Genomic DNA, 23,410 nt, shown 5'->3' on the forward strand with positions numbered 1-23,410 from the left:
GTTCAGCTCTTAAGAGAATGCTCTGCACAAGGATCAACCCCCCTTCCCCCAGGTTTGGTGTGTGTTAGCACCGTGCTCTGACCAGCTGAGCTGATCTAAGCAGCTGCCTATGGAGGGGGCCTCTCCTGCCCTTTTAAGATTTCTTTCCTAAAGAATGGGTTGAGCAACTTTTTGATTGGAAAGGGCAGTGAAATGAAGGCAATAGCTTCAAGTGCTTGATTAATCTAGACCTTTAAATGGCTACGTTTTGGAGGCAGAAAATCAGGCAGCAGGCTCGGGAAGGACATGGTTGAAGTCTGCTGGAATTGGGGACTTTGTCCTGTATCTTGAGACTGGAGCACTTCTGTTACAGTGCGTTTGTGTGTGGTTTAGTTTCAGTGTGTGAATTCTAGAGATTAAAGCCCTATGAATATTGTGTTGGTGTGGCAGGGTCAGAGTGTGGGTGACTTCTGCCCAAGGGCTGAGCCAGGAACAGCAGACTGGCCTGCTACTGGGGTATCCCTACCTGCAGCACCAGCATGTTCCTCATGTGAGTCTCTTCTGAGGTGTGGCTACACCCTGAAAGGCGCGAATGAGAACCAAAAATGCAACAAAACCAGTTTCAGAGAAGCTTTATGTTGTATACCGGGTTTCTTACAATAGAACTGAGGCTCAGCAGTCAGATCAATCTTTTATCTTCCATGTATCTTCAGATTTTTCAGACATTTTGATTAGCAAGTAAGAACATTCTTGGTTTCTTCCAGTCTAATGAGCAGATGTCTTTTCACTATTAAGGATTGTTTGAAGACATTTTTCAGAAAGTTGTATCTCAAGAATCAGCAAAATTAATGCATTCAGAGCTTTGTCAAGTCCTGTTGCTTGGTAGCAGTCATGTTGACCCATTGGAAAGTATTCAGGCAGAAATATTAAATGGACCACCAAATACCCAAGAGTCTTACTTTTCCCTTTGGTAGATGAGTACATATGCTGCAGAGCTTCCTTGTACTGCCTGGCTCCCTTGGGCAAAGATTGATGGGCAAGAGACGGGTGGTGGATTCTCTCACAACCTGCAGTGCTCTTTGCTCCAGGTGAATGTCTGTGGCCAGCTGCATGTCACTGACTCATAATCAGACTGAAGAGGTAGAGTATGGATGCCCCCCAAAGCAAGACCTGTACAACACTGCATTCAGCCATGTCCTGACCAAATGTGTTGCATGACTTTCAGCCATGTTTTTTGGCACAATGGGTCTGTTTCTGCTCCCTGATTTACTGTGTTATGAGATAAGCAGCCAGGTCTTGATTTGAGTGGCTTTTCATGCTCATTTGTGAGCATGTCACTCCTTGCAGGTCTCTTTGTGGTACATTGAGCTGGATCTTCTGCTGCAGCTGGGGCCCAGTTTTTGCATTTGCAGTGCTACTGCCTTTCTTGTTCTCTAGAGCTCTTTGCAGCTTGTTTCAGTGGCTGGCGTGATCCGTGAACTTTCAGGTGACTCAGCAATATGTGAGTGACCTTGGAGTGGGACAGATGCTGTGGTGTGGCACTGCCATTTTGTGTTTGACTGTGTGTTCCATTGTTCCCTTTTCTCCTCTCCCCTTCCAGATGTGATGGAGGCATCCCTAGCATACCTGTTATTAGGGGCTGCCAGATTGACATTCATTGCACAGTCAACTACAAGAATTCAGGGCCTTGCTCAGGGTTCAGGAGCAGTTGGTATTGTCCACAGGTAAAAAAGCCATGGCCGTAGCTCTTCAAATCTTAAGGTTTCTGGGTAACATGAAGTTTTTTTAATGGTAAAATACTTCTCTTAAAGATAGGGCAAGAATCCTCTTCTGGCTTAATTTTTGGCCAGTTTTATTTCCTACTAGGGTACAAAATGTTGCTAACTTTTGTATTCCCTCCTTCTGTCCTGTTGTTGCAGGTCTTGATGATTGTCTGCAGCAATATATAAAGAACTTTGAGAGAGAGAAGATTAGTGGTGACCAGCTATTACGAATTACTCATCAGGAACTGGAAGATCTTGGAGTCACACGAATTGGCCATCAGGAGCTTATCTTGGAAGCAGTAGACTTGCTCTGTGCACTGGTAAACTTCTTGGGGCAAATGGGGAGGGGTGAACAGTGTTCGCATATTCACACTTCCTGTACTCAAATTGTTAGTCCTAAAGACTTATCTAAGCAGCTCAAGAAACTCCTGATTTGTAACGTGTGAACAGTTCAGCATTTAAACCAGGGGCAAGATAAAGGGAAAAATCTATTGATAGAGTGGTGTTTGTTAAATAAACTCATACCAGAGATTTAGGGCTTGCATATCTGTCTTTATACAATGAAAGTTTATCTGAAATCACAAAGAAAGTAGACTCTGTTTGGTTTGGAATGTAAAATAGTTATATATGTGAATGGAGTAATTGAGTGTTGGTTGCCCTTTACAATCAAAATGTTCTGATATTAACCATGTCATTCTTCACTGGTCCTTTCATGCAGATTATGTTTTAGATTATTTTTTGAGCCTGATGAAACAGAGCTGCTTGTATTTCACAGTAGAAAGGATTAAATACTGAAAAATTATCTTGTGCATAAATAATATATAAATTTTTGCTGGAGCATACAGAAGGATTTTGGTAATGGTCTTTTCAGTCAGGTCATGTTGTGCATAACTAGGATTATCCGCTCAGTGAGGGGTGTGGTGCTGACTTCACCCTCCTTATGAACTCTTAGTGTGTATCTGTAAAGATTAGTGATAGATTGGGCACACAGCATTCTCCACTGTAGAAAGGATTGTGAATAGCTCTGTTAAGATGTACTTCACTGCCTAAGGTGGTGTTTTGTGGGTTTTTTGTACATACTATTCTTCAAGCCTCAGAAGGAGCTTTTAAGAAAGCTGAATCCTGGGAGAGGCAATCAAAGACGGTAGGCTGAAAGGCTCTTCAGAAGGGCTTGGTGGTTCTCCATATATAGCAGCTTTTCTGAATACCCTGTCGTTGCATTTTTGGGGTATTGTGAAGTGTAATGAAAAAGAGAGAGTGAAAAAAAGTAAAACCCAAAAAACGTTAAAAAAAAGGAGAAAGCTTTTTCATACAGGAAAACATTTGATTTTAAACACAGGTTATCTTCAGTAGAATACAGTTTCTAATAACATTGCAGTGTGAGTCAGTGCAGTAAGTTCACTCATCAATTTGTTTTTTAAATAAGGAAGTTGCAATCTTAAAAAAATGTTACTGATATAGAAGGGGACATAAAGAGTTATTCACGAAGGACTGTTCTTATCAGACAGTGCAAAAGAAAATAAGAAAGTGAATACTTCAGTTAACTGAGAAAGATAAAGTCTAAGTTAGGAGGAAAACCAATGACCGTTTTTCCCAGTCACACAGGGAAACAGATTGTGGCTCTTTGAAAAATAAATTACTGTTAGGGAAAAAAACCCCCTTGTTTATTAGACGAAATTTCTTTTTTCTTTGGTTTGTAATTACAGATATAATCTTCAGACAAACAAACAACTTGTCTTTGTAGCTCCTTTATCTTAGGCAAAAGTATATGGAACTAAGTTGAATATAAAATAAGGAATTTCTAGCAAAGACTAACATTGCATCTTAAATGCATGCAGCAATACTCTCTGCTCCTGGTTCTTATTGCACATACAGTATTATCTGCTTTTCTGAGTTTGTCTTAGAGAAAATTGCTAAAACACAGTGGCATGAGTTCAGATCATAGCTTCTAATTTAAGATGATGTTTTTGCAGTCTCAGAATTGGCTCCCGATGGCTCCTCAGGGATACAAAATGTTATTGTTATATTGATTTTAGTGGACTTAATTTGAATTTATTGTTTACCAATCAGATAAACCTCTTAGAAAATTTAATCCCAAGGCAATCCATTTGGCTAGACTGGTCCTATACTTACAGGCTTTTCTTTTTTTATTGCATCTGTGAGTGTCTATCCTGGGTAGGGCTTGTCAGTCTTCTGATTTGACTTTAATATTAGCTGTATTGTTTAGAAGAGCATTAAACCTGTGACTCTCCAATATAGGATAACTGCTAATAGGATAACTGCTAATTCAGAGAGTGGCCATGCAAGGTTTTGCTTTGTGTGTGTGGTTTTTTTTTTTGTTTGTTTGTTTTTTTTTTTTTTTTGGGTTTTTTTTTTTTCACTGCTAATTCAGAGAGTGGCTATGCCAGGTTTTGCTTTGTGTGTGTGTTTGTTTTTTTTTGTGGTTTTTTTTGTTTTGTTTTGTTAGGTTTATTTTTTAATGATCTGATTTTTTTTGTTTGTTTCACAGGAGTTTGACAGAAATTTCATGATAGAACTTAGCATGAGATACAAATACATGATCCAAATGAGTTAACATCTCTTTGGATGCTGGGGATGATGGATAGTATAATGGGCTACAAATAGTAAAGTTAATTATGCCTTGCAAGTTTAACCGCAGATTGATTTAAAAGTAATTGTTAAAAAATTAAAGGATTTTTTCTTCTGCTTCTCCCCCCTTTCTCTCTGGGTTAGTGAGTGACCACCTAAACAGTTTTTGGCATTGAGGACAACTGAGGGGACAGAACCCCACCCACTGTTCACATCTGTTCCCACTCTGCAGGGGAAAGTTTTCCGACGCAGAGTTGCTGTCACTTAAGAAAGCTTATGCAGTGTTGATTACTGACGTGCTTTATTCCTGCCACCCCTTCCCAATATTTTTTGGGGGTAAACTTCTGCTTGCAGTTCTCTGGCAGCTGTGGTTATGGCAAACAGCAAACCAGCTGCTTGTGTTGCATGCCTGTAATTCACAGGGCTGCATTTTCTTACCAGGGGAAGGTGGAGAGCCTGAACAAGAGTATCTGGCTGGTATGGAGAGTGCAGGGCACATGCCAGTGGGGGCTGCTGGACTGTGCTAAACACACAAACTGCCACAGTAAGAGCTGGAAGCCAGTTATGATTGATAACACTATTTAAAGGATGTTCTTTATGGGTTTTTTGACAGAAGGTGGGTGGGTGGCTGGCTGTGGTCTCTCACATTATTCGCCTCCTGTCATCAGCACTTGCAACAAATGGATCCTCCAGTGTTTGTGAGCTGATCAGAGGACAAATGGTGTCCTGTGCTATCCATCTTCAGTAGAGTCTCTCTTGGCTGCCAGCCTGCCATACTGTGCTCTTGACAGCAGAGCAAGCATTCAGGGGGTGATATTCACAGGTTTTCTTTTCCTGTGGTGCTTCAGGGAAGGAGCAATAAAGTTTCTGCCCAGTTGCTACTGCTGTTATAGGTCACGCTTGCTGGTAATGGTGGGCTGTGCATCCTGCATACCTTCTCTGGAGCCAAACGTGCTCTGGGAGAGGGCAGGCAATCTAACGAACGCAGTTCATCTCTTCCCTCTCTCCTTCAGACTGTGAAGGTGGGAGCAGGTTCAATAGATTATCATGCCTTGGTGCAGCTTTGTGTTTTACAAAATCCCTATGTCAGAGAGGGTGGGATAAAGGAATTGTTCTCTGTACTCAGAAGAAATAAGTAGTGATGTCTGTGATGGTATTTTGTTGCTGCTAAGAGTTTGTCACATGTTTTTCAAGTTGAGAAACCTTGAGAAGCTACCATGATGGATGTATGCTGGCAGCATTACTTAATTTCCAGCAAGACAAATCTCCTGCTCTTGTCTTTCTGTTTAAATTGGGACATGCAATCACACTGGTGGTGTCAGCAGGTAGATTTTTACTTGATGTGGATGGACATTTTTATTCATACTAACAAAATCAGACAAAATAATTCATGTCTCAAAACTGGTGGAAAATGATACATAGAGGAACTACTAGAGATATAGGAAAAACTACTGGCTTGAGTGCCATGTTTCTCCACTATTCACAGGTAATAAAATATGCAGTTGTTCATTAGTTCCAACAATTACCATTAAGATCTTGGCCTCAACGTGATCCTTTTCAGTATGTGCATGAGGGTGAAGCTAGCCTAACACTGCTTTTCATTTAATCATTAAACAAACAACAGTGTAGCAGACTTCATTGTCGCAAAATGTGACGAACCTTCTTTCTTTGATGGTTGCTTTAAAAACTGAATGTGAATGAACAGTGCCAGTAGAAAATAAACTGAGAAGAAAAGTAGATGATGCTTATGAGAAGAGAAATGCATAATAAGGAACAAATTCCTTAGCTAATGCCATCAGGTCACTATACCAGTCATCATGTTTGAAATGCATCAGGGGATCTTGTAGCGCCTGCCATACATAACTGGCCAGAAGAAAGCAAAGAAATTACATAATTCTTTTTCCATAATCTGTTTGTCAGGAGGTGGAGTGTCATTTACGAAGCTGGGTATGACCATTTTTTCCCAGAAAACACCGCACACTGCCTTGAGAACACAAAGACTGAAGGCTGCACAGCCAAACACAACTTCTTCCATCTTTAAGAAAATGATCTAGTTTACCACAATGCCTTGATAAATGACATGACAGATGGAGACTGGTTTTTTTTTTCTTTTTTCTTCTCCTAAATATCATGTTCATTGTATTTGCATGAAGATTAAATTAGTTTAATTTGATTTTGAAAATGTTTTTAAACAGAGATCCTAAAGTAGATGTGTTGTTATAAGAATATTTGAAAAGCTTCAAAAATAATTTTTGGATGCTTTGAAGTTTTTCATTAACAAAGAACTTTGTGAAGTCCCTGTGAATTTGCAAAATAACTCTTCAGGGAATCCTCATGTATGTAGAATAGGGTTTGGTTAAAAAACAAAACAGATTTTGCTTTATAGAGCATACTAGTTTCAGTACGAATTTCATGCTAGTTAGTTAAATCTGCAATGGCTGTACAGGAATTTATTGCACACTATATTTGAATCTGTAAAGCTAGAAGATTGCAGGAGATGAAATGGCATTATTATTTAGCAGAGAAAACATTGGTGTGCACTAACAGCATGAAATTACTTAGCATTTACCACTAACACAAAACATTTATATGCAAATGAATGTAAAAAAATAGACCTACTTTACCCATGAATGATTTCATTCCTCTTAAGAATGATGCTTTTTATCTTATTTTCATCTTGCTGCCATTTCTCACACAGAAATACTTTTCTTTGCATTTATCACTAGTCAGATCTTAAAACTGTTTTGTCAGTAACAGTGAATATTAGATTTAATCATTATGGTGTTAAATAAAGAAGGCTTCATTTCAGAATGGAGATTTATGTGTACTGAAGGTGGAATTTAATGTTAGTATTCTGAATCTCATAGCAGAAAAATTACTTACTGTTTTCACTATTGCCCATTGCAAGTTAAAGTTCTGCTTATATATCATATATCATATGCCTCCCTGTCCTCAGTCTGAGCTAATTTAGCTGCAGTGCAGGAAATCCTGAAGTCCATCACCCAATCAATAAAGCTGAAGAGATAAAGCGTTTCTGATCGCTCATATAGATCACATTGAAAATGTGTTAGCAAATCTTTTACACAGGACTGCAGTAAACCCCATGGCATGCCAAAGGCAGTAGATATGTCTGTATGCAAAGGGTGGACATCCTTCTTCCCACCAGCCTCAAGAATCACTCATGGATCCTAGATACTTTTTAATTGTGGATTTTGTTGTTGATGGCGCTTTTTTCTTTTCTTTTCTTTGCTTGTTTTTTTTTTCCTTTGGACTGCTTGGAGGTTTGGGCAAGTATGAAATACATACCCTGGCTCATAGAGTCAGAGTGTGGCTTGGGTTGGGATGGACATTCATAAAGTTGTAAACCCCCAGTTAAAAGCAGACTGGATAAAAAGATCTGTTACAATGTAAAACGTTTTTAAAAGGTAGTGTGTGCATAACAATACTTATTTCCTTTTTCAAACAATTATTTTTAACTGCTGATGAGCTGTGTAAGAATTTTGGAAATGCATGTAACTGGATATGGAACTGGTAGATCAGATTATGGAGAAGTAAGAGCATTTGTCAGGCTAGGGACTAAATTACATGAGAAAGTAAAAAAAAACCAAAAAAAGTAATGAGCACTTGGTCTTTCAGAGTCTGTTGATTGAATAAGAGAAAGAAGAATAGTTTATGTAATTGCTCTATTAGTGCTACAAAGCATGGCCCAGGCTTTGCTTTTTGATGTGTTCCTTGATTGTGGAGTAGAAAAAGAAGGGTATTTTTCAAGAAAGGAGATAATGATGATGACTATGAATCTTTCCTGTGCTCTGCAAGGCTAGAAGTATCATGCACCTGAGTGTTTTTCTGACTATAAACATTTAGGACAAATATTTATACTCTTTGAAATGGTTTGCCTTTTAATCGGTGTGTGTTTAATAATTGCAGTAAATGATAAGTGTCATTTGAGCTATCTGGGGTTTCTGTCCTTACCTAGTTATTCTGTGTTTATGAAAAAGATGTGTTAGGATCATGTGTTGTGCACTTCTAAATTACCCCATATGTCAGTGCTATTTGAAGGAGAGATAACCTTAGTGTTAACATTTCGAGACGCTGGAGGAAGGGCTGTTAGAAATATATGTTGTAGGCAGATCTGATGAGGTATAAAGTTACATAAGGCACCTTCCATATGACAAGCTGTGATATCAGTTGCTAGCAGCTTTGGGCTGGTAAGCTATCTGCCTCATACTTTGTGGGATGTGTTCAGCCAAATGTTTTGGAGAATGAGTTTCAGATCCATTTTGTTCATTTTAAAAATCAACTTCAGAGGTAAAGGGTGGAACTTTTCTTGGTGAATTTTTGTCCACACTAGTTTTCAGGTGTGGTTTTGAAATGACTGCCATGTGCTGTGGTATCTGTGTGATGCTGTTTAGATTATTCATTTAAAATCTTCCTCAGGCTTTTCAAGAAATGAGGACTCTATGAAATAAATAATACGTACAGAAAGGATATTCAAGAATTAAGTGTGGAAGATGAAAGCACTGAAAGGTAGTGAGGAGAATTGAACTCACCTGGTGATTTTAAGTGCATTTCTTAGCAGCCATATGCTATTCTTGCCTAAAACTCCTGGGAATAAATGAAAAATGACTTTATTGCATTGGAGAGAAAAATTACTGTTTCATTCTTGTGATACTTATCCTTATTACTGAGATATATCAGATGTAATTGAGAAGTTGCATTTCTTTACACGTAATTTATTGCTCAGTACAGCTATCTAGACTATAAAATTTGTCTTTTCAAAAGATTTTCTTTCTTTCTTTCTTCTTTAAATTGTATTGTTTGTGTGTCTTACAAAAATATTTACCAAATTAAAATAAACCTTCACCTTCTTCAGTTTATGCAGTCATGGATACCTTCTGCTGAGGAGCAGCAGAAATTAATCAATGTAAGCACTGCTCCCCTGTCTGGTGAAGATACTGCTTTTATTTTCCTCTTGCCCACAAGCACCAGTATTACAGTAGCACCTTCAGTTCCCATCTTGGGTCTCGTTAGTAGAAGTGAACACTGGTCTCTGCATGCCTTTTGCTCCACATAGTTTCCAGCAGTATCCTTTCATGCCTTTTGTTTCACAAGGTTTCCAGCTTTCTGGGCTGAAGAAAAGACACAGTGATTTAGAAAGGTAGGCAGAGAGGCCATATGCTCATTTCCCTGTCTTGTAGTGTTTGTAAGAGTCAAACAGTGTCACTGAACTTGATAAAGCGTTTGTGCTTGGAGACCTAGAGGTATTCATGGTTGTGTATAAGTTGTGATTGAGACAGCTGTTCTAAGGGATTTCTGGATTTGTTAATGGGACTGTGGTTATGTCTGTGTTGCACATTGTACTGTGTTTAGATCTGAGCTTGGCTTATTTAGGTAGCTGAGATGACCTTGCACTTGCAATGGGCAGTATAAAAATACCCTAAACTGAAGTCCTGGCATCTTCTAGACAGTCTGTCTAAGCCAGCAGAGATTAGTTAGCACTGTTTGAGTTAGGAACTCTTTGCTTTTCAACTGTGCTAAAAGTGTCAGATGCACTTCCTTGCCAGCAAGAATCAAGTGAATTTAACACAGGAAAGAGATGAGGCCTAAATTTTAACTTTTTTTTTTTTTTTTTGATTGAGGGAAGCAGAGAACACAACTACTGAACATTGATCAAGCTAGTTAAAAAAAATTGCTTTACTTTCACATTTGGTTTGTGAACTCTCTTCCTACTCTTGGCATGCTGGTGCAAGGATGGGCTGGCAGAGGGACCAGGTTGGCTCTTCTCACAAAAATACCCAGCAAAACTCCTCAGTGGTGATTAGAGCTGTTGCTTGTCAGCATGTGAAGAAAAGAGCTACAATTCCTCACTCACACTGTCGTGTTAAGGCACAGAGAAGTAATTAGCAGGTAAGATGTCTATTAATAGCTCCCACCACCTTTAGTTCAAACACCTGCTGACAAGCCATTACTCTGTGTAGTTCTGCTTCATCAAGTTCTTGTTTTATGATTGGCAGAAGAGACTCCATTGGAGCTGTTTCTCTTGTGGAGGGGTAGCTCTGAAGACACTCGGTGGCCTCTCATTGAGGGAGTGGATGCCTAGACTTCTGTCACTTCTCGGAATCTCTACAGGCATGCAGAGGTTTCTTTGTGGCTCTTTCAGTGACTGTGAATATATTTTGGCTAATGAAAGCACAACTCGTGTTAGTGCTGGCTAAATGCAGACTAGGGGAAAACAAAGAACTGTCTCCTTTGCCTGCAATTATCTTCTTACAATGCTTGAAAATAAACGCAGTGCACTTCTAACAAAACTGTGTTGTTAATGGTATATTGTTGAATATAAAGTATGATTCAACTTGGCAGTTTTTATTTAAGCAAGCTTTTTCCTAGTATTAGAACACACAGCTCTGGTCGCTTTTAATGCGGGCCAGAAATATTAGTGATAAACAAAGTGAGGATTTTGTTAGCTTGGCTGCTGCTTTAGGATCCTTCTACTTAAAGGCTTCAATAAACACAGCTGCCCCGAAATATACTTTGCCTGAAATATATCTCTGTATTTTCCATCTCTGGCTTTATCTGCATTGTATTACAGGTGGAGGCTTTACCAAAGTCAATGCCATCCTCATGTAAGACTGAATTTACATGTGGTCTAGGCACAGTGTTTTATGTTAATACACACACACACAAACACATAAACACACACACAGACACACACATGCACATCTGATGAATATGTGTGAAAACAGGCTTTGAATCTGTTAACACTGCCTCTTCCTTCCCTCATATCTGATGGTGAAAAAAAGCCTCTGAAAAATAATGTGACTGTAGGTGGCCATGACTTAGATATTGAGAGGAAGCCGCTAAGGTTTTGTAGCTGATTTTCTAAAGAAGTGTATACATAAATGCAGCCTATTTTCCTGTTGTACAAAAACCTGAGTGTTGTTTTGCTTGGTCTGCAGTGTTCAGTATTGCAGGTTTTCTTCTCTTCTGCTGCTTTACTTTCTGGCGGCACTGGAGGTCTGTACACTGCCTGCCAGGGCTCCTGCTGGGGCGGGCATGGGTGCCTGCCCAGGCTGGGAACCAGCACCTGCCTGTCCGAGCAGACGAAATACAGACAAGGTGACAAAGAGGAGATGGCAAAAGAGGGGGAGTTGAAATAATCCAGGGTTGTTGAGGACCTTTGGGATCCCACCTTGGCCTCAGCGTGGTCTCCCCGGGCTGTGGGCCCTGTGTGGGGCATGGCTGGCGTGATGAGGAGGTGCCTGGGGTTGTATGGCATCTTCCCCACACACCCCCTTCTCACCCACCTTAGTTTTATATTTGGATTATCAGACTCAGCTCCTTGGGAACAGCCTGCTGAATTAAGGAATTCAGTGTTTCAGAAAGAAGGCAGCCCTGTGAGAAGGCCAGTGGCTGGCCTGCAGCCTGTGGTTGTACCCCCCACGCGTGGGGGGTGTGAGTGCCATGTTTTTGGGGCTTGCCTGTGGCCTTTAAGACATTTTTAGTGATGTATCATTCATCCAGAATATCTTTCATTTGTTTCTTTCCCCATTAATTTTGCCAAAATGAGCTAGATGCTCAAGAAGCAGAATGAAGTAAGAAAAACTTGTTGTCTTTTTCAAACTTACTCCCCCCACTACTTAATAGTGCTTCCTCAGCCAGACCAACCACAGAAAGCTGCAGGAAAAAACAGATATATTTTTATCTGATGTTTATCTTCTTATTTTGGACTGATTTTAGAAGTTATTAGTTATGAGCTATTTAGCTGCATAATAAAGTACATTTTTCTTTTCAATCCCAATTAATTGTTTTCATCTTGTAATTTTTTTATTTACAACCTAATGCTATCTGTTGTATAATTGCTCTTAAATATTTACATGGTGGAAAAGTCACTGCCCAAATGTACAGTTTGTCTAACTGGGATTGATTGTAGTGGCAGGGGACAGCATCTGTGTAGTTGCAGGCAAACATGCCTGCAAAGCCTTCCTTACCCAAGATAGAGATGTTCACAAAAGTTCCAGTAACGGTTTATGAAGTGTAATCTTAGTATATGGTCATTGCCCCCTTCATCTGAGTTCCAAAGTGCCTTCTCTTCTGTGGAAGGATGGTTGCTGGTTGAGCAGCTCCCTCACAAAATGTGCTCGGTTTACAAACACAGAGCTGGCTGGGAGATGGCAGATGAGCTGTGTGCTGTTGTCTCTCCTTTCCATCATGAGCCCTCCTTGGTGTGGGAGTAGATGTTGTAGGAGGGCTGGGGGCTCACTGGGAATGGTTTCAGTGTAGTGTTCCTGCAGTCCCTGTGTAGTAAAAGAGGATTAAATTCATTTAGTAGATGTTTTGGATTGGGAGCAAGACAACTGCTGTAAGTAATCACCACCTCACACACCATGCCCCCCAATTCTGATAGAAAAAAGATTAAAGTGAATAAGCTTCAGCAGTTTTAAATTAGCATTGATGAGTGTATCTCTTCTTCCATCTCCTTGTGGAGAGATGGACATGGGAGGAGAGCTGGGGAGCTCATGGAGTGTCATTAGGAAGTAGATTTTTCTGTGTGCATCTGAAGGGCTTTGTGCATTCTACTTCATCGTTTGTGGTAGGAAATGGTCTATGTTCTGTAATGAGTAGCCTCTTCCATTGTCAGCTGAGCAAGTTGTCAGCACCCCGTGCTATCACCCTGTGATGTGGCTAAAGTGAGAATCTTCAAAATTCCATAATTCTCCTAGAGGCGTACTAAACTCAAGTCTGTGCAACTGCTTATTCCTTTGCAGTTTCCTTATTCCTTGCACTTTCCTTATTCTTTTTTGTAATAACTCTATCACTCTTTGTGTATGTGAGGAAAACAAATCTCTTCTAGAAATGACAAATTGCTGATGGTACTTTATTATATTGTAATTGAACATTAAATCAGGGCATTCTTGAGTGCTGTTTTGGTAACACTTGTACTTTTGAAGAATTTCCAGCTGCTGTTTGTTAATATTGTTTGTTAATGCTTTTTAGTAATATTTCCGCATAATTATTTGTGTCTCTTCTGCACAGCTAAGGAATGTAATTTACGCTAGTGATTCTTAAATGGAAACAAAGTTTAAAACTTGACTTTAAATCAGTGACATAGAGGTTGAGCAGGGCAGCACTGTGTTCTCTGGTATGTGATTGTGGTGGTCCTTTACTGCTAAAAAATAATAGAAGTATGCTAATTAACTTACTGAGATCTCTGAAGCCAACAAAACCAATTTAGTGCCACACCATGTCCATGCTGCATACTTCTGCTAGTTGCAAGGCCTGGTGCCAGGAGTGCCTGAGGAGTTATTGTGAGTGTGGACATGGGGTACCAATCCCTTATCATCAGGTTTACTCTGATCAGGTTTACCCTCTGATCAAGGCCAGGTTGGATGGGGTCTGAGCAACCTGCTCTAGTGAAAGATGTCTGTGCACGTGGCAGGGGTGTTAGAACGAGATGATCTTGAGGGTCCCTTCCAACCCACACCATGCTGTGATTTTGGTGATCTACTGACAGTGATGCACTGCTTTGAAAAACCGTTTTCCAGACTAGGTTTTCTCTTTGTACTGATGTTTTTTTCAGTACACTTAGAACAAGCTAAAGGATCACTCATAATTTTGCTCCTCTTTTGTTCTCTTTTTATGCTGCACTTCAGAAACAGAACATTCTATACATTTAAAAACTACTGAGTGGGTGTATTTCTGCCTTAATTACTAGGAATGGTTAAGTTTTGTAGTAGAAGATCAGTCTTGCTGTTCTTGGTTCTTCTGTTCATCTGTAAAGCTAACTTTCTTTTTTTTTTTTTTTTTTTTTTTTTTTTTTTTTTTTTTTTTTTTTTTCTTTTTTTGTTTTTGTTTTTCAATGCAGAACTATGGTTTGGAAACAGAAAATCTAAAAACCCTTTCTCACAAACTGAATGCATCTGCCAAAAATCTGCAGAACTTCATTACTGGGAGGAGGAGGAGTGGTCACTATGATGGAAGGACCAGTCGCAAATTACCGAATGATTTTCTGACATCAGTAGTGGATCTGATTGGAGCAGCAAAAAGTCTTCTGGCTTGGTTGGACAGGTAAAATCTCCCAAATGTCTCACAGGTAACCAGATCATGCACATGAACAAGCTCCAACTCCTTTACAAAATGTAACATAGGAACTGAATGGAAGCAAAATTCGTTCATATGTTCTGAGGGGATGTTTTTACCAATTCTTTTTTTTTTTAGATCAGCATGCAATTCAGATTAGCTTTTCAATATAGTACCTTCAAATGCACTGTGACTCTACACATATATACGCATATATATATAAGCAACAGGAGGACATCATTAGGTTATTATATGTATTTTTTACTAATATAAAGCAGCAATTTAACCTGCATAAATCAGATTCATTGCTTTGATACTATCAAGTTCACAAAACTGATCATACTTTTCATTTTATGGATGTCAACATACAATTCCAGAATTTGTGTGTGTGTACAAACATGCATGTTATGGTTTAGGTTTTTTAAATAGCAGTGAAATACTTCTGATTTTCTAGAGGTTGTGCTCTACACTTTTACCTCTGTTACCTAGGACGTATGTGGGATCAGGACTGAAGTGCTTTTGCTACATTTGTAGTGACTTTTTCTAATTATGACAAGAATAATACGCAGGTATTTAGAATGATCATTGAAATTCCTAAAGTGGTTGAGATTAGTCTATGTGTAAGTCTTTATATAATGCATTGCAGTGGATTTTCATCAGAGAAGATAAAATGCTTATCTTGATTTAAAGGTGTATCTTTATTTTGTTTCCAGCAGGTGAAGTTTTGTTCAGAGTATGATCTGTGTGTAACTTTTTAAATCCAACAGAATTATTTAGTTTTACTGCTTTTGTATTTCATTTTTGTGAGGAAAACCAACTTCTCTCCCATAAATGATTTCCATATGAATTGTTTAGGTAAGGCCTGAATCTTTTCCACTTCTTAAACTGGACTACAAGCTTTTTGTTTTGTTCAGGAGATTGCAGCTACCTTTGCTTCTTTTTTTCTATTCCCTCTTTAGCCTTTCCCCAAGTTTGAAACCCAGAGTACCTAAAGTTGGCTCCTAAGTTTTTCTTTAGAACACTCTAAAAGTACCTAAAGTTGTACCTAAAGTTGGCTCCTAGTTTTTCTTTAACATCAGTGTGTAGAGAATTAGTGCAATCCCATGGAAAGAGTTTAGTATTGAGACTTGAAAATTTGGGAGTATATTTTTAGCTCTGTCTCTAACCTGTTAGTGCTTGGAATATCTATAGGCTTCATTTTTTCTCCCTCCAAAATCGTTGTTGGCAGAAAGCAACATATCATACTGGGCTTTAAAACAGAAAGAACGATAGAAAAACATGTTCCTTTGCATAGATGAGTCAATTTTTGCCACTGATTTCTATTGAGAAGTAATCTTGTTTGGTTTCTCATTGAAACTGTGGTCATGATTAAAGACATTGGTTAGTAAGTCAAAGTTAGTTTTGGGTTTTGGTTGTTTGTTTGATGCGTTTTTGAGTTCTTTTTAAATAGTCTGTTATTCAAAAGTAAATTTCATATATATATATATATATATATACACACACATTTAACACATTGAAGAACAATGGGTTTTTTGCAACTTAGTATAAATTTAATAATGGAAGTTCAGGATGAAGGTTGTTATTAATGCTAGAAAACATCTCTGTCTGAGGACTGGTGCATCACTGTAGTACTGTGCACTGCATGTACTTTTGCATGTAGCTGAAATGATATGACAGCTGATCAGACCCAGGAATTCCAAGAAGTCAAAAATGAGGGAAATTATGGTGGTATCACACTTTCAGCAATGCTGTCTTGAGTGTCCAAAGAAAGCTTCAGATTTCCAGGAAAGTCCTTTTGAAGATCTAAACGCCAGGTTCTAGGAAATGTTTTCTAAAACATTTTAAGCGTTTTCTGATTTATGAGCATCTGGGTATTTTGGTGAAGTTTGTTCTTGCTTATTTGTGAAGACCCCAGATGAGAATGAAGGTAGGCCAATAACGACTTTTTTCTCAGGAAGTGGGAACATCTAGAGATCAATATGATTCTGCTTCTTGTATACCTTCTAAGAAGGTATTGAGGCCACTAGGGGGAGATAGAAAGATTTAAGAAATTGATTAGTAAAAGTAAGGAACATGAATTTAATTTTATTCTGCACAACTGTTACTATCAAGTTTAGACCCCAAATCTTAGTTTTTTGGTTGTTTTCTAGTACCAGTTCCATCGTGGGTTGTGAGAGGGGAGAGCAAACCATTAGGATGAATGAAGTGGCTGTTAGGGTTGTCCACCCCGTTGCCCTGCTAGGCTGCCCCTCTGCAGTGGCTTTTGAGGTCCTATCTGGGAAAAGCAGTTAGCAGCAGCTCCAACTTGCATAGACATGCAGTGATGGGGGTTTTATACATAGGGAATGGTGACAACTCCATACAGGTTGTGCTTCATTTGGTGCTGTAGTGAGTGCTCTGTTTATGATGTTTCTGTGGGACACTTAAGATTTTAAAGGACTTTTTTAGGCCTGGCACAATTATCTAAAGGAGTGTGAGAGTTGTGATTTACTGAGTTACTTTCACTGTTGTCTTGCAGTGCTACTGTACAGGGCCAATCCAAAGACACTCTTTGTTCCAGCTCTTTGCCTGGAGCAGTCCTACTTCCAGATGTATGTCAGAAATTGAGTTCTACTGAAAATTAGAGTAGCTTTTATTGCCAGGCTTTAAAACTGTTTTGGTTTAGTTTCATTTATGAGCTGGAAAACTAAATAGAGAATTCTGTTTTCAAAAGAAGTTGTCTGATGATTTTGAGGAGCATGAAATAACTCTCCTATAACATCCTGTAAGGAAACTGTTGTCACACAGATACATTTGAGTCTAATTTTAACTTCCTGTTACTTTCTCAGCCCACAAAATTTATCTTCTTTCAGGAGACTTCATAGCTTTAAAACCTTTTGTTTTATACTTTCTCCCTAATCTTAAAATTCTTCCGAGTGAATTTCCTGACAAGATCACTGCCTTGAAAAACCACAAGTCTTTTGTGAAAGGGTGATGTGTTTCTGCTTGATGCTTAATATAATTTAGACATATGGAAACCCACACTTCAGGCTGTAGCAAGAAACTGCTTATCTGATCAAAGCAACTTGACATTGAAATATCTCCTGTGATACTTCTTAGGAATTACAGTCAAACAGGTCTTCTAGACTTCCAGATAAACTGCTGGAGTTCTGTTCAGTCTTTACTCCTGTAATTCATGAAAGTTGTATTCTTTGGAATAGTAATATTATGTCACCTTTCTTTATCTTCCTTCTTCTCTGGTGTGTCAGATACCTGGAAATTCTTCTGCCTTCTGTAGGGCTGATTCACTCCATCCTAGTGAGGAATATTTAAAAACGTGTAATCAAATTAGTATTACTTATTAAAATTCACTATTGTGGATTTGCACTATGAACATGTTGCAATTTTTTGGCATAAAGCTATTTATGCCAAAAAAAATGCTACCCTCATGAAAGTTTGTTTTTTTTTTTTCTCTGCACTACCGTGTCTGGTGGTATCTGCACTTTTAATTGGAATTGAAATTAGGCTTATTTATTTCTGTTAATCCTGGTTAAGATTTCATTCTTAGAGCACACATTTACAATCCAACTGAGAAACACTGTAAAATGTTGCTTTGTTTGTGAATGTGTTGGTATTCACTGTCTCTGCAATTTCTGAATTATGTATGCATTATCCATCCATGGATTTCATGATCTAAAAGCAACATGAAAACCGAAGCAACATGAGCCGAATTTACTTTTTTCCATCTTTAACAAAATTTTGTTAGGATTTTATCATGTTACTTGCATCTTCAATGGCACCAATGAAAACTTCCCAGTTGTTGTCTAGAGGCAAGTGTAAACTGGAAAGCAATGATATCATAGGGATCCCAGAAAATTCTTCTGAGCCCCCAGTTTAGAGGATTTACCAATGCTTATAAGTAGCTTTCTCTCTGGTTAGGACACAGCCAGGTCTTGTACTGTACTCTCAACTCATTTATTTCCTGTGAATTTGCTGATGCCTATTGGTTGCAGTACTGAAGTCACGATGAGTCCTGAATTCCTGAGTGCTCAGATTCATCCAATAGATTTTCTCCCAGATCTTAGCAGACCACCTGACAGGCAGACAGAAGGTTGTATCTTCTTCAGAAGCTGGCACAACTCTGAGTGTTGAGTTTGTCTCCTAATGAGTCAGAAGCTGCTGCAAAGTGAAGACAGCCTTGGGAGCAAAAGGCTTTTACAAATCCTTTAAGCACCTCACTGTTCCTCTTCAGGTCCCACTGTACATCATATTTACATATGTACATACATCTTTCATGGGACAGCTGGATTTAACAGGTACAGCTCATTACTGTAGTCTTGACTGGGAAGAACTGTATTGTTCTTTGTGGAAGAGGAAGGATCCTTAGCAAACTGAGTGAACTGAGGTGACATTTGATGGCAGCTTCATGAGCTCTGTCTCTTCCGATTTCTTCCTTGCTCTGCCTGCCCAAACTTCTGGTGATCTTCCACGTTGTTCCTGGTTTGATATGTTGTCTTCATTCACCTTCACCACATTCAGTTGTCTTTGCCAACCAAAATCCCTGGAAATCTGTATTTCCTGCAGATTGCACTAAGCAAGAATAGAATTCTTATTTGTGCTTCTGGGCTTCTTCCTGTCTAGTCTAATGTTTGGGCCATGTTATCTGGAGCAAGGACTCCTTATACCATATATCTTATGCAGCATCAATACAACATTTTGGATCTTAACAATAAGACTAATATCTGTATAAACTATAAAAGCAGACTTAAAGAATAGCAGTGAGGAAGGATTGGCTGTTTTAGGGCTATGTGAGTCCTCATTAAAGAGACACTAAGATAATGTGGTAGTTTTTTTTTTTTTCTTTTAGGAATTTAAGAAAATACAGTCAACATCCCATGAGATAACTACTACAACATTTTGCGTCTGTTGTGGTGTCACAGGTTTCAATAGTTGTGAATTAGGATTTGTCAAGCACCACTGGATTTTTTAGTGTAGTGTTTGACTCAGCCATCTGTGTGGGCTGAGATTCAATATGTCTTTCACAGCAACTCTTCTGCAGCTCTTGTTTTTCATACTAGCACTATCCCCTTTTTGGAAATAAAAAGCTTGAACTGCTGCTCCACATTACACTGCAGTCTAAGTAGGAGGAACAAAGAGATTTTGTAGAGATAGATTTTTGTATTCAAGACTTTCAGTGCTGTGGCTGGAGAAAAGCTAGCAGGCTGAAAAATGGGCATCAGTCTGATTAACTTATCACTGCTGTCTGGACATGTGGTACATTAACAAAATGGAAAAAGAAGGTGAACAAAAAACCTAACTGTAGATAGAAATCCTTGGTTATATAAACATGGTAAAATTGCTGATAGAAATTAAAAAAAAAATGTAAACTTTCACAGTAAAAGGCCTTTTTGGCAAGTCTAGGTCTGCTTTTAGGGTCATTCACAGAATAGTGGGGTGTAATCCTATAACTTCTAAACCTCAGGTGGGAAAATTATTTTGGTACAGGCATGAATTGCTACAATACTGTGAAGCAGTTGTATCCATACATAAATCCTATTAAATATGAGTCAAATCTGTTCCTGAAGTTAAGGACAATTGAATGCTTCAGTGGCTGACAACAGAGCAGGATCTCCAAGCCTTACACCATGGGCTTTTTTTGGTGATGCTTCAGTGCATCAGAGAAGCGCAGCCTGCAATGATGTAAACACTCTTGGTTTATGAGTGAACAATTCTGGGTGTTCAGGTTTAGCACACCCTTTAAGTCTGCATTGTGTAGCATTGTAGTAGGAGAACATTCCCCACTCCAGAATGGATGTCCTTTTCACCACGGTGACATACTCAATGCATACATTTCTTTCCATTGTAGGTAGAATGTATTCAGCTGAGTTTCTTTGCCTCATTGTTTTTGGTGAATGAGCTCTGGTGATGTTTATGGTGTGACTGTTTTGTAGTTTTAGTAAAGAGATGCATTGTTTGTAAGCCCATAACTTCTTACTTACAAAGAAAGTATTACTGGTTTAGAGTCTCCTTTATTAGAGACTTCATACAGTCCTGCTAGCTGTGCTTGGTTATTACTTGTCCTGACAGGGTAAATCTGCTTTATACACAAGGTGGTGGGAGTAAACAAATAAAACCCAGGCAAAAAGAAATAAAAGACTTTAGCAATTCTTTACTCACCACACCAGTATTGCACTCTCTACTGGGTTTCAGCCTCAAACCTTTGAATCTTGTTTCTTTTATGCATTTCCCCTTTTGCTGGTTTCAGTGGTATACCAAACCTGTCAGTAAGTGCTGCCTACAGTTAAGTGGTACTTAACTGTATTGTGCTCCTGGAACAGCTGTCGATGTTTAATAGAGCACTCATTTAGAGAATTTCTTTGTCCAGTGTGAATTTTACTGCATTCTTCCCTGATACCATGTAAAGCAGTTCCATTAGAAATACAAATGAAATATTTGTTTCATGAAACTATGAATCTTAGATGGCTTAGGCAGTGTATATACAACAATATTGTGCGTTCAGATTTTTATTTGACCTTAATATGTTGCCTTTGAAGACAGCGTTATATTACTGCTTTGGTTGCCTCTCTCTTTGAAAGATTTTGGACTATTATGTTTAATCAAAAGGCTCTGAGGATGTTTTCCCTTGTTAGGATGCTAAAATAAGTATGATATTGGTTTTAAACTGCTCACAGTGTCTATTGTTATAAAATATCTCAGTACTGCAGGTAGTGGTGAAATATGATTAATTTTTGGTTTGGGTTATGCTTTTAGTAACAGCAGTCTGTATTTGTCCAAATTGCAGCTTTTTAAAGTGAAATTGTTATTTCTATGTATTATTTTCCCTTAATGTTATATGAAGAAGACAGATGAGGAGACTAAAGTGTACAAAAAAGTTGATAATGTAGAAATACTGAGGATATGCATCTCCTTCACAAATTTTTAATTGTTTTCGAAGGATTTTTCTTTGTGTGAAATCAGTAGTTGTGACTATTAATAGCTTTTGAATTGTGTTATTTCTTAATTCTGTGATGGAATTAGCTGTGCTATGTTAATGTGGCTGGTTTTTCTACCAGTCCTTCAGGGTGGTTTCATGAATGAATGTTTGATAATATAACTTATTTTTTTTTCTGAAAGATGCTGATACTGCTAAAATGCTAAATAGGTCTCAATTCATAAAAGTGTGCACACATGCATGTGTGTTACAGCCTACATTACATGTGTATCAACAAATTCACATTTCAGAGGTGTTAGATATTTATGTCCAACACTGATTTTAAAAAGTGTGAAAAGAACCAGTAGCTTTTTCATGCCTTTTTCTTAGGAAAACCTTACATCCTGTATAGATCAGGACATTGAAATTGTTCGACTTTAGTAATAAAAAAAAAAAAGAAAAAAGTAAGTTTTTTCCTGTGGATGAGGTGTTTCAAAGCTCTTCATCTTGCCCCGGTGTCTCATAAGGTAAAGGTTCACAATGTGGGTTTTCACAGTGGAAAAATATCGTGGTTCCCACTTTTCCAGCTGTATTCATGATCACAAAATGTGTATGAACTTAATTATCCTTGAAAGCTATTACCCACTCATTTGTTAAAGTGGCTTGAAAATGACTAATGGCTTCAAGTGTTGGAAAGGAGAAGGATAGAGAAAATGTGAGACTAGGCAAAAATACCCTGCATGTGTTTGCAAAAGCATTCACGTGATTGTGTAAATTTATTGTCCTTCAGATATCAGTTGTCAAAGGGTTAGACAAATAATGAAAATGAGAAACCAGCAGAGGTTTGGAAGAGGAAATGAATGGAAAGGGCATGTGGTAGGTGTGCTGTGGTGCTGCAAAGGTGTTTTCATGTGGGTGATGCAAAGAAAATCACAATTTTGAAGGAAGAACAAACGAATGACAAGAGAAACAGTAAAAAAATGTTCCACAAAGAGGGAAATGTGTATTGGAAGTATCTTGGAAATGACTGTGAGAGGTGAGATACTGCAATTGATGTTACAGCAGTAAGTGGGACAACCTGTGGCCCCAGACCAAGGCAGTTCTTTAGTTCTTGTTTAACTTTAAAAGCACCAAATTGAACAGTACATGTGTTGAAAATTGCAAGTTTTTCTCAAGCAATTTTCTTCACTGGAGTTGTATGGGGTACCTCAGACCTGAAAGTCGTAGGGACTGTGAAAAATGTGGCTTTGAAAGAAAAGCATAGAAATTGCAAGGTAATAGAAATGGCTCTGCCAAGCCAAGGAGCATTTTTTTTTTGATGTAAAGAGAAGTTGTCTAATTAAACAGGGAATTTCTTATACTTGGTGCATGTCTTCAGGAAGAAAGGGTTTTAGCAGCTACCTGAAGTTATAGTATATGTAGGCTTTATTTTTATTTATAAAAGTTGATTCGTCTATTCACAGTCAATAATGTTGTGCTGTATTAAAATTGTAAGCAATGGGTATATTGCCAATGAAGAGATTTTTTTCATGAGATTGGTATTTTACACTGTCTCATGTGAAATCCAGTTGGTGATCCTACAGTGAAGTTTCTGTTGCTATTTTGATTGAAACTGCTGGCATGTTGTTGCACTGAATCTTGCTGGACTTTGCCTTCTGAAGTTGAGGCTTGGGATGGAATACCAAAATGCATTTCCTTTGGAGGCAAATATTTAGAAAAGCCCTTACCGTTTATCCAGCTGCTTATGTAGAAGTGGCTCGTTAATTGTGCATGCAGATTGCCTCCAGGGATGTGGTCTGAACTGGGGATGGGGAGGAAAGGGAATGGCAATTTTACTGGTCCAGTTTGCAGCAATACCCCAGAGAGGTGTCTGCAGCAATTGATGCAAGGGAGTTGGTTTAAAAGCTACAGAGACCTGCAGAGGAGGAAATTGGAGGATCCCTTTGGTTTTCTGCAGGAGCAGAGTTTATTTAAAGCATGAACCTGCCTCCTTATCTTTTTAAGTTGTGAAGCACTTCTCAAAATCGTACATCTTAGTTGTTGATTTGTAGTAGTCTTCTTCCTCCTGCTGACACCCTGGCTGCCTGCCTGA

General features: G+C 38.6%; 1 protein-coding gene across 5 annotated transcripts in view; it reads left to right on the forward strand.

The window, feature by feature from the left end:
* The window catches only part of CNKSR2 (connector enhancer of kinase suppressor of Ras 2), a 205,411-nt gene that overhangs the window by 34,386 nt on the left and 147,615 nt on the right, over positions 1-23,410 (forward strand). For all 5 annotated transcript variants that reach the window (XM_041399957.1, XM_041399958.1, XM_041399955.1 and 2 more), the window contains exons 2-3: positions 1,899-2,062; positions 14,194-14,396. In XM_041399957.1, coding sequence (XP_041255891.1) covers positions 1,899-2,062; positions 14,194-14,396 — 367 coding nt within the window. The remainder of the gene's footprint in view (positions 1-1,898; positions 2,063-14,193; positions 14,397-23,410) is intronic.

The sequence above is a fragment of the Onychostruthus taczanowskii genome, unplaced genomic scaffold, assembly GCF_017590055.1.
Source record: "Onychostruthus taczanowskii isolate IOZ18803 unplaced genomic scaffold, ASM1759005v1 scaffold17, whole genome shotgun sequence".
NCBI classification, from domain to species: Eukaryota; Metazoa; Chordata; class Aves; order Passeriformes; family Passeridae; genus Onychostruthus; species Onychostruthus taczanowskii.